The following is a 21,230-nucleotide window of genomic DNA, read 5'->3' on the forward strand; positions in this document are numbered from 1 at the left end:
ATTTAAGTATGGTTAATGAATAATTCTATTATTAATGTTCATCCATTTATTGGTTGATAAATAATTTTTATATATTTTTTTTCCATTTGAAATATGGTTAAAAACATATTAATATTAAAATTATAATGGTACATTTTATATTGTATATAAATATATAATGGCTTAAATTTTTTTTACATTTTTCTTAACAAGAGTGCATTGCCGGATGCATTAAAATTAAATAATTAACAAAAAAGAAAAAAAAAATTGTAGTATTTGATTAATTAGTCTATCACAATATTCTATACGTACATAATGGAATGTATAGATAATAACAATTAACATGTCCACAACATTGGCGTTGAGCTTAAAGTTTAGTGTTCAATAACATTGTAATACACAAAAAAAAATACATACACACATAAACATACATATATATATATATAATAATAATAATAATAATAATAACAACAAATAACATGTACACAACATTAATATTGAGCACACACATATATAAATTACAATAATATAAACTATTAAAGTTAGAATAAAATAAGGTTAAAAATAGCCAATGGTGGTAAACATGGTTCACAGAAGACTGCGAAAAAAAATATAATATTAAAATAACAATAAAAAGATCACAATAAACATTTTTTAAATAAAAAAAATAAAATAAAAAAGTAAAAAAATAATAACAAACAAATACCAACGAATCAATATTGGAGTATTGAAGATACTTGTACAGCCCAGAAGTAAAATTTAAAATACCAAATAGATTTTAAAATTTTTTTTAAAAATAACAATATATACAAGTTTTAGTAGATAATTGGTGTTAAATTAAAATTAAGACTTCTGAACTGACGTGAGTTATGAAATTTGACAACATTTATTGCGAGTATAATACGGTTTTGATCAAGACATGCTTAATTTTTCTAATTTTTTATTTGCTAAAACTATATAATATTCTATTCTAAAATGCATTAATTTTACTATCATATGCTTGAAGACATATAAGTAAAAATTAAGAAAAAAAAACGAGTTAACAATATGATAAAATTATTTTAACAATTGAAAATAAATATACAATAACTGTATTTACATTTATTAGCTAAATATACAATATATTTGATTACATAGTCATTGGAATAGAACAAATGGAATACATTTTGTGCTGCCACTTTACAAACGCACATTAAATTAAAAAATTTATAAAATATAATTATTTAAATGAAAATCTCAAATGAGTTTGGTAAAATATATAATTTATATTGATATCAGTCCGTATAAGATAAAGATGATTAGTTATAATTCACAACTGCATGATTAAGGTGTTAATTGATAAATTCTAATAACGAAAGATGCTTATTAAAACTAATGACTAATATTAATTAATTGCATTCACAAAAGTAGCACAGCCATGAAAAGATTAAAAATAATATTATGATTAACAATATTATTTATTACAAGGTAAATAGTCTTCGACTAGCCTATGACAAATGTTATTGTATTCAGTTGAATCTCCAGAAAGTCGTTGAATTTTTAAATACGAATTGGCACCCGTATCGTTTGAACACACTTCCAGTTCAATTTGCAAGCCTGTTGGAAATTGCAATACATTTTGTCTATCTAGCACAGGCCATACCCGAATGTTGGATGATATCAAATATTTGACAATGTTGAGTATATTACCAGAGGTAAAATTGGAATAGAAATCAGACAAGTCCACAACAAATGCATCACTAGCTGTTCTTTTTAGAATATAGTCAGAAAAAAGTGGAGCAGTTTTCAAACAAGTTGATGAATCCATATCAGTTATAATATTATTTCTATCAGCAGTTATATGATTGATTTCTTCATAACCATCATGTATAGCTGAAAGTGGTTGATCAGTACTTGATTTTCTTAGTAAAGTATTATTTGTATTCATAGAATTCACCGAATTTGTCAGTAATGTGTCAACTTCCATCATACCACCTTCTTCGTTAGTTATCATGAGTGATATTTCTGGATTTGGAAGAAGCTTTTCTTCATAAATTTCTAAAAATAAATAAATAAGTATGTATTAAAATATTAATACCATCAAAGTTAAACATAAAATAATAATAAAACTATAATAATTTCTAATAGTTTTAAGAATTAATGAGATTAATAAATAAAAAAATATAATCTATATGTACTATCATATGTACTATCATTCATCAATATATGTAAAGGAATATTTTTGATATACTCATTTCCTCACTCATCAATGTCCAGGCAATACTGCTGGATCTAGGGACTTGAATTTTTAGAGTATTATACCTTTAATTGTGGTGGTATGAGATAAAAAATTATTTTACTCCAACCTTACCCTTAAGGGCAAAAGGGGAGTTTACATATTTTTACATTTTATCAATACATTCAGAATTTTGAAAGATATAAATTTGATATTTATTTCTTAAGGTTACATATGAAAATATCTAATTATTAATTTTTGGATTTTACCTTAATCCACCATCATAATTATCTCATATTGTTAAAGCAACCAACTAAAAATCTTTAATTAATATCTAAATATAATACACACAATCTCATTTAGTTGACAAAAGATGAATAAACTATGTTAACATAAGTTTAAATAATATAGAATACATTGAAATAAAGTTGAAAATTAGAAATATGAAAACAGAATGAGATCATTTAGACACTATTGACAGAGAATATTTACTAATTTACTTGTACATTTTTATTAAAACAATAATTATTAATTAAACATATTTAAATATTTATAATCAGTGGTTTCTACAATAATTTATTTAAGTATGAATAACACTAACCTAATGTTTTATCTTCTACTACAATAGTTGGTTGAGGATTCAATTTATTATTCGTTCGTAAATCCAATGGAACTGGAATTTGATGATTGGACATTATATTTGGAGTACCTTGAGTAATTGAACCTATAAGTTAAAACAAAATAAACATTATTTTCAGAAAAAAATTATAATGTTGAGCATTGAAAATTTTAAGTTATAAATATTGTTTAAATAAATAACATTTTAAATATTATAGATATTAAAAAATTTTACCTTGGGTTTGTGGAACATTAACTAAAGGTGCTTGGTGTAAATTTAAATTTTGCAAATGTTGGCTAAGAATATTTGAATTACCTGAAAAGAAATGTTCTAGTTAAAAATAAATGGTATTAGACAAAACTTAAATATAAGAGATTTATGTAATACCCTGATGATTAGTAGTTGCATTTATAAATGGAGTTTGATCTACTAATGTTTGCAGACTTTGTAAATGATATGTATGAAGCATTTGTAATTCAGCATGGTCCCAGGTATCCAATGTATTTTCACTTAATTTTTGCTATTAGTGAAGAACAAATTAAATAACAATACATTTATAATAGAGATCAATTAAATTTACTTGAAGTTGAATATGTTCCTGTTGAATATTACGTATATTAGGTTGCTCTAGATGTTCACTAGATGTAACAACTGGTTCACTTGTTCTTCTAACAGGACTATATCGTTCAGATGGTAAATAACCACTTACATCTTTTAAACTTTCTCGACCTAATCAAATAATAATGAAAATGTTTTTTAAAAATCACAAAAATTATTAAATAACATACAAATTATGTCCACAGATCCTAGGTACTCATTAGAAAAAAAATACCATGATACCTGAATGTCTATGCAGTTCTTGTACTGTTGGTAAAACTGAAACCTGAGATATACGGTGACTATGTCTAGGAGTGCTGACCATTGGTAATGGTGGTGGTACATACTCTCGATTCATACGTGCTTCTACTTCACGCACCACTTCAGGACTAATGACTTTGAAAAAAAAAAAAGCAATGGAAACAAACAAACAAACTACAAATTAAGAGACCTCAACAGTAACAGTTTTTAATTTAAATTGATATAGGGTATTTTGACAAGACATTTAAATTAAAAAATATTTTTCAACTATTGAAGAATTAAATATGAATTTTGATCATATAATAGGATCAACAATATATTAACATGTTTTAAATATAAAGACTGCCTACTTCAAAATAAATGATTATGAGATAAAGTTGTCTCATTACTGGTTAAAATCTCGGTTAAAATCAACAAAAAGTATTTCAATTTGAACAACTTTTTTTTTTCAATAAAATAATTGAACTCAGTTTACTTTTGAAAGAGCCATGAATAAAATAATAATGATACAATATTTTCAGTAAAAAAGATGTTACTGTTGCACTCTCTAAAAAAAAAAAATCTTAAATGTGTTAGCTAAAAAAAAAAAATAATAATCATAAAAAAAATTTAAACTAGACTACACATCAAATTCAATACTACAACACTATTTAATGAACATTTAATCATTTAATAATAATGAAAAAAAGGTAATAATGCAAATTAAACACACACACAAAGAATATTATAAAAAATCAAAACTTGTTACAGAGAGTAACTAGAAACTACTCAAAACTAAGTATTATTAAATCAAAATACTATTAAAAAAATCAAAATACATTATATGAGTAACTTACTTTTTTCTTTAGTCCTTTTATTACTTATTTGGTTATAAATTAAAAAATTGCATTGCTTATAAATCATTATTATCTCACTAAGCAAATAATCAGGAAAAACCTATTTAGTTATTTTTAATCAATAATTAATTAATCAAAAAGTACTTACAAGGATGTAATGTACAGTGGAGTGATATAAATTAAGACTCAAATTTCAAATCTCAAGCAATTAACGAATGAATACAATATTATATATAAAATAATATACCTGGAGGTCTATCCATTACAGTTGATACACCACTACGTCTAGTTCTTGTATTTTGTAAATTAGTTTGTTGGCCCTGGGATTCTTCTTTATTTCCCATTCCATGTCTAGAAGTATTACACATTACTTTTGTATAACGACTGCAAGTATTAGTACAATTAGTATTAACATAAAGTATAACCTGTATAATTTAAGAAAAAAAAACATAGCTAAACATATTTATTATTATACCTAGAACTAGCTGATACATTATTATCTTCGGACAATAAGTTTCCTTTACTGGATTGATCGATTATTGCGTTTCTTAAATCATTTGGATCAATTTTTACTTGCTATTTACAAAATAAAATAAATTATTATTAGTAATAATCTTAACCAATATAATAACAGTTTAATAATATGCAAAAACATAATTATTTTGAAAAAATAAAAATTGTTTTATCATTTAACTACACTATTATTGATCAATATACATTGTATAATATTATTTTAGAATATGTGAATATGTTTACTTTTTTTAAATCTTCTTTGCTACTTGGTTCACTAAATGTACAATTCATTTTTTGTGACATTTGTAAATTTGCACCACCATCTGATGCACGTCTACCAAAGTTGTTATCTACAAAAATAATTAGTGAAAAATACATTTTTCATAATAGATTTTTTTATTTTATTTATTACTTGCTCCCATAACTTGTGGCGGTTTTAATAAATGTTGATCTTTAATTGTAAAATTTTTAGGAGATTGAAATTCAACTAATGGAATGTTCAAAGGCAAATTTGTATTTGGTAAAACATTTACATTACGTCCAGTTTGGAGGTGTGTAATGTAATGTGATTCCATCACCTAAAAAAATATATAAATGAAACCAGTGAATAATTTTATACAAAATACATTGTAATAATTTTATCACAAATGAGTTAATATCTTTTAAAGTGTAAATAGATATTTGTTTTTCTTATAAATAATTGAAACTTCTGAAAAAAAGTATATTTTTTGGTTTAACATTATTAGTAATACTACATAAATTAATTTAAATGTTTAAAAAAGTAATTTGTTACTTGAGTCATTAAACCATTTCCTGGACCAACGGTATGGCGACGAGTAGTAACTGGGTGACTATCTTGAGTCTTATTTGAACTAGCAGATTCTCCAATATCAACATCACCATACTATAAATTATTTTTAAATTATAATCAAACAAGTATATTGAAGTACAAATAACAAAAAGAAAATATACCTTTTCTAATTGCTGACTGTCATAAATTGAGCCATCTTGACCATAAAGTGACATCGAATATAATGGTAAATTTTCAATTAAATTTGAATTGATATTAACAGATCCATCTATATCTATAAATATTACATTAATATATATTATTTTTAATATTCATGGTTCAATTGATTCATGAATTAATGCAAACTTACTAGTCTCATTAACTAATGATTGATTAGTAGTATTGCTTTGATTAACAGTTGTATCTAATTTGTCAACCAATAAATGGTAAATTGCACTGACATGATCAAATTTTTTTTGTTGAACAGACTAATAAAATAAATTTAATTTGGATTAAAAAAATATTTTACTTAGTATAAAATACTAATAGCATTTATATTTAATAAAATCATACTAGTATAACTGATTTATAATTATTTGTCTTAAATGATAGGATAATTATATGATCCAGCTAGATATAATAATTAATCTTTTATCAAAAATATTTATTCATCACTCATCACATAATATATTAAATGTGATAATCTAAAACATTGAACTAAGACAGGAACAATCTTTATTTATAAATAAACAAATTACTTTTGATGCAAATTGTACTCAAACCAAAGTATACTGTATCTAATAGAGCAGCCAGATGGTCGAGTTAGAATTACACTGGTTGTTGTCGATAACTACTTAAACAAACATTTCAACATTAAGGATGAAACACCAGATATGCTTCAAAACATCACAGTACTAACAAAATCAACTAAGAAGACTTGGAAGTTTTGATCCTTAGGAAACTTACACAGAGATGTTCTTGTAGAAATATGATACCGACCAAACAAGGTTCACACACACTAAGGTGCACTAGTATATCAATAAAATGTCTATGCTTTCAGTATAAATATACTAAATTGCTTAAAAACATACTTAAAATTAATTAGTCAATTAAAACTTACATTAACAATCATATCTTTATCTAAACCAGGTAACTGTAACATAAGTTCTATTACTGCTGTATTCATCATTGGGTTTACATCCACTATTAATCTTTTGGTAACTGGTTCAGACAGCTAAAAGTATAAGATAATTTAAACATTAAAATCTATGATTAGAATATAAATGAGTACATTTTTTGGTACCTGTTTAATCCATTTATGAGACTCTATTTGATTCAGACTTAGTCTCTTTTCAGGTTCAATGACTAACATATGTCGTATTAAATGTTCACATGCTAAAATAAATCACAAATCACCAAGCAATTATTAAGAATAGAATAATAGTTAAGTAATTAGACATATGTCTTTTACTAATTAAAAAATTGAAATATTCAATAATTGAACAACTATGTTTAAATAGTTTAATTGAGTTTAGAACAAACAACAATGAATAATAATGCATATTACAGTCTACACCTAACTGTTTACACATTTTGATTGTTCTTAATACTTCAATAATATAAACTATTTAAAAAATATATAATTTATAACATTTTACATACTAATAATGACATTTAAGGTAACTATAATTCATTAAATAATATTATCAATTCAAAAAAGATTTTATAAAAATGCAAGCTAATAAAGTAGTGGATTTAGAATAAATATGTTATTGCAGTTTTAAACAAATGCACTAATCCTCAGAAAATTGATGTACTTTAAATAAGAAATAAATATATTATTTAAATCTTAAATTTAATTTAATGTTATTTAAATTATATTAGTGTTAGATTTGTATTATAATTACTTACCAGCTGACATGAAGTATGGCACACGAAACATTCCAGAAAGAACATTAGCTCGAAGTACTTTTAAAGTATTTCCATCAAATGGAAGAGAACCACAAACCAATACATACAATACTACACCTAAACTCTGTAAAAATACAATATACCATCAGTTAAAACAGTTATTTTTTAAACGATTAATAAATTATATTTTTATTGTACACTTCATATTTATCAAAAAGTGAAAAAAAGTAAAATATGTACAGAAGTTAGATCAAAATATTTTGAATATTTATAAATTTAAAATTGTAAAAATAATAATCACCCAAATATCAGCTTTTGGTCCATCATATTCTTGTCCTTGAAATAATTCTGGTGCTGCATAAGGAGGAGAACCACACCATGTAGAAAGTAATTTCCCTTCATAAAAATGATTGCTAAATCCAAAATCTAAATAATTTAATAATAAAGTTAAATAATTTTAACAATAGGCAGTTATTCATGCTTGCATATTATAATTTATTTAATTATAAATGGCACCTGCAAGTTTAATGTTGTTATCAGCATCTAACAGCAAATTTTCTGCTTTCAAATCTCTATGAACTATGTTTTTATTATGGCAATAGCTTACAGCTTCCACAATTTGTTTAAAAATATGACAAGCAGCAGGTTCGTCCATTCTTCCTTTTTTTACCAGAAAATCTAAATAACATAATATAGAAGGTGCATTTCAAAAACTTTTCATCATTTATCTATATTCTATAATCAATACATGATTTTAGAATAAAGTTAATAAACCAATACGTTTGATATTTAATACTTAAAAAAAATTAAATTAAAGTACAGTAAAAATACTTTAATTTTAATTTAATTGATGAATGGTAAAAATGTTAGTTTAAATTATGTCGATTAAATATAAATAACAATACTATACTATACATATGGATAGTGTTTATAAGGTTAAAAATAAATGTAAAATAGTAGTAGTAGTTTTAGCCCAGCATATAATAATGGTTAAAGAGACATCACACCTGCATGTATTGTCTTTATATTACAAATGTACAACATAGCAAATGTTTGTTCAGTAGAACCAATTTAGTATATTCAATGTGATATTGTCATACTTAAAGGTAAGAACATAATGTGTGTTTTCCCTTATGGTATATTAATTTTTAAGCACGTGTGAGTATGTAAAGTATTTATATTTAAAATTCAAAATATTGTTAAAAACAAATGAAAGAACACAAATAATGTTTTTACCCAAGTTTGATAATAGGTCATTTCACTCTAATATTTGAGCTACACACAAAATTGGTTTTACTAAAAAGAAATTTTCCATGTCTATGTATAAGACGGAGACATACGCAGATATGGCATTCTCAGATTATCTTAGTGGATTTAATTGATAAAATCTTTTTTTTTATTTTTAAGTTCGACATTTGAGTTAATTAATTTTTCAATTAATATTGAAGTTTGGTATATTGCTAATTATTAACTACAAAATGTTTAAAATAATTAATTTTTAATACAAATGAAATCATGATTATTAAAATGTATATAATATGAGCGTATATAATAATAAAACAACTTTTCTCTAGCATTTATAATATGTTTGATTTCAGAGATCTGACACCCTCGACTATTATTAAAGTTACACTTCGCGTTGACAATACTTGGATTTCATACACTCATAGCCAACAATCACTTTTTGTGAGGATAACAATAACAATAAATAATATTTTTATTAAAATTAGTATACTTAGCACATCCCTGCTTATAACAATGTTATTCAGATAGATAGTATACTATAATTTTATTTACCGAATATTTCTCCTCCAGCAGCATATTCAGTTACCAAGTAAATCATTTTTTCAGTTTCCATAACCTGAAAATAGATCAATATTAGATAAGAAAATAATAAATATCACACTATAGTAAGTAATATTTAAATAATTAAAATATAGACAACAAAATAAATATAATTAGTTTATACATTAAATTATTTATTGATTATTTAAATTATTGAAAAGACTATAACTATGGACAATAGGTTTGTCATTATCATTTAATTAAAAAGTTATCACCAAAATTTAATAGATTATAATCAACATCAAATATTTAAATATAATTAATATACGTCAGAGAATTTATAAATTCATCATTGACTACTACACTACTACACTACTACACTACTCAACATAAATTATGCCTGAATCCTTCCCCCATCACTATGGTATAAATAAATTAGGTTTAAGAACACAAATAAAACTAGGAAAAATTATACTGAAGAAACAATAAAAATTATAAATTAATTACTAAAAACTAAATAAACAATTATACCTGTCTAACTATGAATGACTATATTAATATATTATATAAGATGCTATTTGTTTAAAATTGTAAAACCATTACACCAATTTAATCCACCTAGAGTCTTTAGCTAATAATTATTTACTATTTTAATTGGATGATTTCAAGGCTAGTATACTTGGTTGTTTACTGGTTTTAGTAGTTTCTAAGTTGAAAATGATCTTTTGATATTTTATGTGCTCACGATAAGGATTATAATTTTTTAGAAGTTTGTATGTTGTTGTAAATATAGTTTGGATTACAATTTAAAAATACTTCCAATACATTGTTGGGTTTCTGAACTAGAAACAATTATAAATAAATTCTTTTATAATTTCTATTCTCCAATCATTAAAAATTAAAGATCATAAAAAACATATCAAATATAATATAAATTTAAATAATGACAGTTGAATAATATAATAATACAATGATATTTTGATAACAGAGTTATAAAACTATACCAAAAGTGTAAACGCTTAATGAATAGGTTAGGTATATAGCATAGGTACATTGACTGCAAGTCAATATTATAAGACATATCAAGGTGGATATAGAGGTGTAAATACTTTCTATCTTGTACCATTATGATAGTTGGCCAAAAAAAGTATACGACTTGCAACTGCCAAAAGGAGTACTGACTACTCAATGTCAATGAGGGCTCAAACATAATGTCAAAGTTTGAATGACATATATTTTAATTATTTAAATAATAATTTTAAGAAGTATATTTGGGTAAATAATAATATTAATATAAATAAATCTTTATCAAATCTTTTTATATCTGAATTGTAAACTTAAATATCTAATTTATATTTTTGTAATTCTTATTATATTGTATTTTTGCAAAAATTAAATTTAAATCACGTTTGCACAAAAAGATTCTGTTGTATAGGAACTTAAATGAATAACTTCAAAAGAGTACACTAGGACAATATGTTGTAAATATTGTTATTATACAAATAAATTTGATAGATATTTTCATTGAGTAATAATATTTTGAATATATATAGTAATCACCTAGTATTTTAAATATATATTGAAGTAATTCCTAGGATTTTCAATAGTATACCATTCATAGAATAACTACAATATGTTTTTACAAAAATAAATATATCATCACTAGGAGACTAAGGAGAGCTAGCAAATCAAGAAAAAAATAAATTTACCATTACTTTAATTTATATTTAATATGACAATGGTTACAATTCATTGTAACTTTTAATTATACTTAACACATATAGGCAGCATGTCTATATTTGCTCCACAAATCACTAATCCCCCCAAAAAATGCAAGTCATTATCAATATTTGTATAATTGAAGATAATTATATTAATCAAAATTTATCTAAGTTATTCATTATTTAAATTTAATTGATAAATTATATTGTTATGGCTTTGCAAGCATTGTGCATCTTATTTTTGTATAAAAATATGAACATTATAAGTCTTTATCGGATAGGCAGTGCTCTCGGTAGAAATCATAAGTGGTGTACATTTTTCAATCAATTTATAATCAAAGTATTTAAACCTCTATTTATCTACCTTGAAACAACATACCTTTTTTTTATCATATAACATTATATATTTTATCATTATCAGTCTACACTCTATACAATGTAAGACAAATGTCATTTACCAACTGATTATTATAGGCAGATTATTTTTCATGCCATAAATTAATTAAAAGAAAAAACCTTATAATGTGGTAAAAAACTATAAATACTTAGATTTTATAATTACTCCTGTTGAATTCTTAAGATCTCCTTGGCACTGATGTTCAAAAAAAGTGTAAAATAATAATAAAATGAAATTTTGTACAAAGTACAAAATATTTTATTTGTATTATTAAACACATCAGACTACGATATAGAGATTTGATGAAGTATCATTTTGTAGGCCAGTTATGTTTATTTTATCTTCAACCAATATTTATAAAATATAATATTCAAACCCAGACTTTTGTCTTACAACATATTAATAATTATAAATAAGATACATTTAAAATATTTAGACATTATAATAAATATAATTAATGATTTGCTATTTTTAAATGTATTCTTATTAATTTACTACTAAGCTATAGGTAATATATCATATATTTAAAATTCTTCTTTGATCAAAATAAAAAAATTGGTACCTGAAATAATCTCACTATATGAGGATGATTAAGTTTTGACATAATTTGAATTTCCCTAAATATTTTTTTCAAATTATCCTCATTTAATTGTGTCTTATCAATTATTTTAATGGCAACCTGAAACAAACAAATATTAAAAAAATAAATACATAGCTAGTTTTGAAATTTTATATTATATATCACGGGTGGCCACTAACCTTAACTTTGGGAGTCGCAAATTTAAAAAGTTAATTCAAGGTGAGCAACATTGTAAAGGAATGTTTATAAAATGAAGATACATTTTTCATTTTAAATCAAATGAAGGAACATTTATTTACATTTAATTTTAGTCTATGTTTGGTTCAAGAGCCACACAAAATTGATTAAAGAGCCGCAAGCGGCTTGCGAACCTCGTTATGGCCACCCCTGTTTTATATATTTATATATATATATATATGTAAATTTTATTACTACACACATCAATACAAACTAAAAATATAGTGTTAATAGTGTTTTCATAAAAATACAGAAATTCTACCCAATCTTAGGTGTATCAAATGATTAAGGCTGACATTTGTATACATTTGCATATTTTTATTGGTTATTCAAAAAAGCTAGTTTATACCAAAATTTGTTTCATAATTTAACTATACTGAATACAAAATTTTAATTTACATAATTTTTGCATTTTCAGAACATATGTTAAGATTTTGTACATTTTTTGAGCATATTATGGATTTAAAGATTCAACGAATAAAGAATCACAAAATTAGTATAGTAAAAATAGGTAAGGTTAGACTAATTTAATTCGTTATCCAGCAATTGCTAGTTGGTATCACATAATACTATATTTTATCATATCTATCATGGTTTTTACTTTATACTCATATGGTGAGCTATTAAATTGAATGTTAAAAGTGATAATATATTTTTTTCCGGCCAGAATATAAGAATATATTATGATTTTATAAAATACACGAAGCGAGGGTTAAATGTGAAAAACCATATACAGTTTTACAACATATTACTACCAGACACTTTTAAAAATTATTGACAGTATTTAAGTATATGAGAAATAAATAATTTAATTAAAAATAGAAAAGGTATTACTATTATTGTTTTTTTTTTTTTTTTAAGAATATTTTGGCTAGCTTTATGATATAGATCAGGGGTCTCCAACCTACGGCCCGGATCCGGCCCACCAAGCTTTTTGCACCGGCCCGCCAAACTAATTAATGTTTTGATTGTTTTGAAATATAAAACAAATTTTGAATTATAAAATAAAAAATTATATAAATAAACATACATTTTTTAAATAAATCTTATCTATTTTTATTTATTTCTCAATTTCATAACCTATCTATTCCTAGATAGACAACAATTTTTTTTTTTTTTAGACAACACATTTCTAAAAATTTTGGCCCGCGATGCCAAAGCGTATACAAAATTTGGCCCACCGTAAAAAAAAGTTGGAGACCCCTGGTATAGATAACTGGTATACAATTATTTTATAGATATTTAGGGGGTACAAATTTATATAGTTTTCGAATTTGCATATGATACATTATATTATTATTATTTATTTATTACAGACTGTGAGCCCAATATAATGTACAAAAATATATAAATTTAACCTAAGTGGGTGTTACAGTTACCCAACTTTACAAATAGAAATTTTATGGAGACAATAGTAATAATACAAACACATGATATAATATTTATTGATATCTAGTAAACAAGTGAGGGTATATCATTAAAATACAATATTATTTTTTTTTATTATTAAAAATGAGAGCACCAACAATTTTTTTCATGCTAAAAGAAATGTATTACCTTTATAATCATATTTTTTTAACATTTTTAGATAGTTGAAATAGCAAATTAAATATGATAGAAAAAATTTGAATTTAGGTGTTCTTAATTTGATACACATTTTCAAATTTTAACAATACAACATACAGATTAATGTCTTTTAACCAATAAAAAAGTATTCTGAACTAATACATTAGCTTAATCTATCTACAGTATATATAACATTTATATATATATTAATAAAGGAAAAGTATAATAATGATCATTAAATAATTGAACTCAAATTAAATTTAACTGTTGGGTCAATTTGTAATAATTATCTAGTTACAATTAAAAGTTTAAATCATAATAGGTAATCTGTCTATAAGTATAATTTGTTAAGAAAATGTTGAATAGTGAAATGAGAGGTAATAATATTTTTCAAACTATTTTATTAAAAAAATAGAATTAATGAACTTTGATTTTAAAATTAAGATAATTGATTTAAAATATAATTTATTTGGCGATTTATACATTTTCCAGATGATTTTCTATATAAATAAAAATAAGATTCTAATACAAAATAGTATTTATTATAGTAAATTTAATAAATTGTCAATAGTAATATTTTTGCAAGAAGTCAACAATGAACTATGGACAATAATTCAAATTGAAAAAGAAATAATATTATGAATAATGGTTTAGCCAAATGAAATTGTACTTAATCATTAAATTTAACTATTATTTTATCTAATACTTTAAATGGAACAAAGAGGTCAGCATCTTCATGATTTTTTTTTTATTATTATTATTATTATTATTATCATTATGAAACCGAATGTAATACCAAGTACAAGTAAACATTAATGAGATTATATTTATGCAATTCTACTAACAATATACATTTTATCTATTATATACAATTGGAAATTGTAGTAAACATTAAACGTATTATTGTATACGTCATACATTTAATGCTATACTTTTTGTAAAACATTTTATCTGAATACAATAGATTTAAATTATTAAAGATTAAAATAATGAATATTCTAAACATTGAAAGAAAAAATATAATATTTAATTTTAATTTGGTTGGTTAAAAAAAAAATTTATTTTATTACCTATTATATTATATTAAATGAATGAAACAATTTAATATAATAAATTAAAGCTATGACTCGATGTATTATTATATAATTATTAAATTAAATATTTTTAAAAAAAAATGGAATAATCCATTTTATTTTTTAACAAATAACATAAATAACCATAGATATAAATTCAACTTTTTAAATAAATATATATATATTTGAGTATGATACCATCTAGGTACATAAATTATCTGAAAAAAATACCAATAAGAATATGCCAAATTAATTTTTCAATTTAATGGCACTTATGTTAATTTTTATATTGAACCATGGAATTATTATTTTCAATATTCAAAATCTACAAATAAGTGAATGGCGGTCAAGAATTATCATACGATAAACATTTGCAATTTAATTGCATAAATAAATTAAGACATAAATAATTAAACAAATAAAATTATCCCCTAAGTTGGATTATTTATTAAAGTAATTTTATTTCAGTTAAGCACTTATTTAAATGTAAGAAAAAATTGTAGTACTTGTCTAGTTAATATAATTTATAACTTTAATATTTGAAACATGTTTTTAATTACTTTAGCTATAATTTGTCATTAAAAATGTTAATTTTAAGTACTTAATGCAAAAATAGAAAACCTATTTTTCCAATACCTATACAAAATCAAATGCTTAAGGTCAGTAGTTTGATAAAAAAAAATAAATAAATTAAACCAAAGGTTAAAGTAATCCATACGTAATCATTTAATAATCAAACTGAAAAATAGTCTATCTATTACACAAAAGAAAAATACTACAATATTGTATTTAAACAATAAAAATATATATATTAACAGTACAGTATAGCTATAAGTACTTAGAAATTAATAAAAAATTGTATAGTTAAAACATTAAATATTATAAAATAAAATGTATTCTTAGTATAACTTCGCAATGATTTTATAAGCCACCACATAAAAATTACTTTGAAAATAATATGACATTACCAAGTGCAAAATTTTTTGCCTAAGTTAACAGAATTGCATAATAATATCTTTTATATGAACTCATAATATAGCTTACTAAAGGGTAATTTACAAAATAAATAAATTCAATATCTGAGACCTATAGTAATATATTTGAAAATGAGGATTTTGCTTATTAATCAAATTTTATCAGATAATTACCATAATTAAAAAGATATACATCTGATTAAAATTTCAACTAGATATTAAGTACTAAATGCTCACATATTTTATATCTTAGATTATTTTTTTTGCTCTTTTTATGCATATAAGTATTTATTTTATACAAAAATACTTATTGTATGATTAAGTAGATATAACATAATATTTCTTTGAATAGGAATCATCAAAAAAGTGGGTACCTATTTAAAAAAAAAATTCTCACTCATTTTTTTTTTTTAAATGAATACTTTGGTATAGGTACACATATAAACATATTTTGTTTCATAATTATTTTTATTTCATAATTTTTTTTATATACCTAATGTACACATTCCTTCAGATATTTCTTCGAATGAAATATAAGCATTTTTTAATAGGTATATCTTAAAACATTCATTTCATAGGTTTATATTAGATATTAAATTGATGTTTTATTTTAAAATATGTTTAAATAGATAGATAAATATATTATTATACTTTATGATCATAAATTAAAAATTAGTATTTCTATATGACAAGTACAGTTCAAGTTATTTGTATAGCTATTTAAATCAGGTATGCATTGATTAATTAAAAAAGTAATTTAAATATGATAAATTAACTATCTGAATAAAGTGAGTTAAATATCTATAGATGTATCTAATAGAAAAAATAAGAGTCATATTTTACTCTACTGTCAATAAATTATTAAATTTGTTTAGCTACTGTTTAGTATACTATAACAAATTTGATTTATAAAATAATATTTTGTTTAAATAAATGATTAAAAATTATTCAACAAGTAAAAAAAAGTTTGTTTTTAATTTTAATTTAATTAAATTTTATACCAAAACGTAAAATATATATTTCTAAGAATACTTTAAAATTTGAAGAAAAGGTATAATTTATTGTTTTATATATTACTTTACATTTATTATTGTAGCTATTTATTAAAACAGCTAATTAAATCAATTTTTAAGTATATATCTTACTTTAGTAAATACTGGATAATATGCTTGATTTTAATAATATTCAGTCAAATTATAAAGTTACTTAATGAATTTCAAAATGAAGCTTAAAATTTTATTTTAAATAAAGATAAAAATAGAAGTTTAGCCACTATAAAATCTAAAATGAGTATAAAATGAATACACATGTATTGTCTAATTACACAAAAGTAATTCTTAAATTCTATTAAAATATAAAACATTTAATCTATTGTTTACCAATGTCAAACCCCTTATCAATATCTACCATAATATTAAAAATATTTGGAGAGTGCTTAAGCATGACCTATCAGCTATCTATAGAAGATATATTTCAATATAATATGTGTATGTTGATTTATTAAGAACAAAATACTAAAGCTTAATTTTGCTTATAGATTCAGAGCAGAATGATGATATAATAATGGGTATTTTTTTTTTGGCTTTTTGTGTCTGAAGACTCTTTTTAGAAGAAAAAATACTCTGATCAGCAAATTATCTTTGGTGAAGATTTGATACCAAATTGGTACTAGTTTGTTGTTTTGGGAGGTAAAAGTTGAAAATACTAAGTATTTTTAAAATAATCATGACGAAAAAATATAGGTAAACATTTTTTAAGATATTAATAGTGTAAAATAATTGTTTGGTACCTAATTTTAGTTACCAAAATATTAGACCACTTTTGCTCAGAATCATTTCTTCATCGCTTAAAATGATTTATCATTGAACTTAAAACGATTCAAAATTAATACATCCATTTCAGTGCCTATTTAATCATGTAATACAATTGACTTCTACTGTACAGCAAAGTGGATACCTAATTTACCCTTTTTATTTTATTTTAAATTACAAAGATAAGTAATAGATATTAGATAGGTTGGTATGCAATGTTCTTTAAATGTAATTAGTATAATCAGTAAAACTATAAGATACTTAAATTAACTAATTGTGATGTAAATCATAAAATATTATAATACATACAATTATTAAGTTGTTTTTTTAGGTATAAAAATAATAATAAAAATTTAACAAATTATAAAAGTATGTGGTTGGACTTTTAATCAAGAAATAATTTAATTTCACTTACCTAACTATTATTATATAGTTACAATGTTATATATATGATTATAATTAAATAATAATAAAACATTTGGAAAGTAAATTTGTCCTCTAAGTAAGTAAATTTATAGCAATAAGGTATATGATTGATGAGTTAAACTATATTTTTAACACTAACTAGGGAATGAGTACTATCATAATCATAATAATAAAAAAAAAATATTGGAATATATTTTTTTCTTTTCTTTTTATAAATGTTTATGAGTTTATAGCTAACTAAACTTAAACTTATAGGTTTAAAATTATTTTGAAAAAACAATTATTAAGAAATACTTGAAATTCCATTCTATAATAATTATTTTAGTATTAAAAATATAATTACCTAATATAAGAAGTTATGATATAAATATTAAAAACATATATTTTTCAAATTATTTATGAATCTATAAAAATCATTATTAAAAATAAATATTTAATAATCTTGTTGGATAGGTAGTAAAGTAATAAGAATTTCAATTAGGTAAAATTAAATTGTGTGAAGTTTTAACTACAAAATATTTTCACAAAGGTATTTAAAATTTTTTTTTAACATTTAAGACAACTATTACATTGATTTTCAGGGGATTTTTCTATAAAAATATTTTTCTAGTTAAGTCTACTATGTTATTAAAAATTAAATCAATTTAATTTTTAAAATTTAATAGATAATAAAACAAATAAATATTTATTTATTAGTTAAATAAGTAAAAAAAATATTAGATACTATTAAAATAGGTAGGTATACTTATTCAACTTTGAGACTATCAGTTTTTGAGCTATAAAGATTTTTTTAGTAAAAATAAGTACCTATTATTTTATACCTAGTAAGTTACCAATACAGATAACCTCTTTAAATTTGTGTCAAGATTAAACTTACATTTTATGATATTAACATAAATATTTAAAATTAAATTTCATACATTGGTGACATTGAAGTAAAAACATAAAAAATAGTATTTCTATTAAATGATCCCAAGTAATTAGGATAGGTAATATTGAGATAAAATAAATGGATTGTAACTATTTCACATTCATCTATAAAATTAATGTCAAATGACAATTAACAATAAGACTGCAATTTATCACATTTTTAAATAAGCACTTACAAATTAATTTTTTTACACGTATAGATAAGCACTTACCTTGGAGTTTGTGACAACATGTTTGGCCAGCTTGACAACGGCAAAGTTACCTTTGCCAATCGTCTTTTCCAGTTCGTAGTATCCAACACGCACCAGACGGTTGACCAATGGGTTGTTGTGTCCGGCTGACGGATGTGGTGGCACACGAGCCATGGTGTTTGCATAGCTTAACTACCTAACAATAAATTTATTTTCGATTTGCTGACTATTGTCGACGGATATATTGCTACTAACGTCCAGACGGAGTCTCAGCCAACCGACTATCCACTACTACATGGCCGTGCGACGAGCAGTAGCAGCAGCAGCAACAATAAAAACGATTGTACTATAGCGACAGTGGCACGGACAAGACGTCGACGGCAACGACCACTCACTGTAGTCTGTTGTGGCGGTAACCGTCACCATACCGGACTCGACCTTTTGGGCAACTGAGTAACTGACAGCGGCGCGCGCGACACCGTGTGGACGACAAGTTGTCGGGCTTTCGGTGCGATGGGTGGGTGGGTTGGTGGGCGGACGGCGGGAGGGGACGACGAGGGCGCTCGTCAGACTTTGGTTTTACGCGGGCCCGCCGAGGGCTTACATAATAGTAATAGTAATAATAATAATAATAATAATAGGTATCATAATAATATCGTCGACGAGAATGTTAACGGCGGCTACGAATTACACAACGACGATACCTATTTCAACGATTGTGTCGTCGTTAATAATAACGAATTATAATTAATAATAATAATAATAATAATAATATAACAACAACGATACGCGATTTCTGCTGTGGTTGCGAATTTTTTGTTAACGTTTTTTTTTTCTGTCTCTATCCTCTCCGTTTGTTTTTCAACGCACAATATTATTCAGACGGCGTGAGCGACAGATTCCCCGAGCCAACGACGAATGAAAACAAAAACACTCGTCGGCCGTCGCACTCGACGGTATTATTATTATTATTATTATTAATATTTGTATTGTTATTATGTGTACAACATTACATATTATTATGATATTGTATTACACACATATGACATGTACATATTATTATCATAAATATAAAATCATAGGTATATAAAGGTGTTATTGTGTGATGTCGTCCTGCGAATGTTTAATAAACGGTTACAACGCGCGACGACAAGTCGGTGGGCGGCGAACGGCTGAGACCTCGTCCTCGGCTAAAGTTTATTTTATTTTTTTTTATCGTCGTCGGCGACGGCCACTCGAGACTCGAGTCAGTTTAGCCATTAGCAAAGCCCGTCACTGTCAAACGAGATATTTTTTTTCTCATTATCTCTCTCTACCGCTCCCACATTCAACCACCGAACGACTCTCTCACTCGGACGACTCCGAATGAACAGAGATAAAAGTCAAAAACCGCGACGTCGTCGACGCACGTCTAAAGTCAGCAGTATGACAATCATTTTAATATTGTGACAACGACGCGTTTTTGGTACACGTGCACACGCACATTGCAATGTCGTGTCCTATAATTCAAGTATGAAGTAATTCGCCTCAAACGACAAACAAGCAGGTAGTGGGGGAGTAGACGAAAACTATGCATATTATTAACGTCATCGTCGACAATAATAATATAATCTGTGTGTGTTCTTTAAAACATGATAGGCAAATGATAATTACGGCGGCGAAGGCGTCGCCGTCGAGGAAAACAAACAAAGGTCCAACTACACGGTCCGCACTGTTGCCGCCACCTGTTATACCACGGTTCGAGTGCCGTACAAAAGTGGTATATGCACGGCGTCGTGTTGCGGTTTGAGTTCGGCCGAATGTCGTCGTCCGTGGAAA

At 24.4% G+C, this 21,230-nt stretch overlaps 1 protein-coding gene across 1 annotated transcript; it reads right to left on the reverse strand.

Annotated features, from left to right (window-relative positions):
* Position 1: 1 nt before the first annotated feature.
* Positions 2 to 21,056, reverse strand: LOC114130548 (serine/threonine-protein kinase SIK3-like). The gene is made up of 21 exons (XM_027995537.2): positions 19,434 to 21,056; positions 12,187 to 12,303; positions 9,519 to 9,582; positions 8,238 to 8,399; positions 8,023 to 8,147; positions 7,722 to 7,845; positions 7,114 to 7,205; positions 6,931 to 7,044; positions 6,181 to 6,298; positions 5,993 to 6,105; positions 5,814 to 5,924; positions 5,433 to 5,598; positions 5,264 to 5,370; positions 4,983 to 5,083; positions 4,755 to 4,891; positions 3,654 to 3,806; positions 3,394 to 3,542; positions 3,201 to 3,333; positions 3,048 to 3,128; positions 2,796 to 2,918; positions 2 to 2,016 (listed from the first exon to the last, which is right to left on the reverse strand). Exons 1-21 carry the CDS (start codon positions 19,584 to 19,586, stop codon positions 1,433 to 1,435), a joined length of 3,027 nt encoding a protein of 1,008 aa, XP_027851338.2. The 5' UTR covers positions 19,587 to 21,056; the 3' UTR covers positions 2 to 1,432.
* Between the last annotated feature and the right edge of the window lie 174 nt (positions 21,057 to 21,230).

This window comes from Aphis gossypii, chromosome X (assembly GCF_020184175.1).
Source record: "Aphis gossypii isolate Hap1 chromosome X, ASM2018417v2, whole genome shotgun sequence".
Classification (NCBI taxonomy): Eukaryota; Metazoa; Arthropoda; class Insecta; order Hemiptera; family Aphididae; genus Aphis; species Aphis gossypii.

Coding starts and splice junctions, on each gene's coding strand:
- LOC114130548 (XM_027995537.2), bottom strand. CDS start 19,586: ATGGCTCGTGTGCCACCACATCCGTCAGCCGGACACAACAACCCATTG. Junction 12,304..19,433: donor ATGTTGTCACAAACTCCAAG/GTAAGTGCTTAT, acceptor TGTTTGTTTCAG/GTTGCCATTAAAATAATTGA. Junction 2,017..2,795: donor AGTAGAAGATAAAACATTAG/GTTAGTGTTATT, acceptor ATTTATTTTTAG/AAATTTATGAAGAAAAGCTT.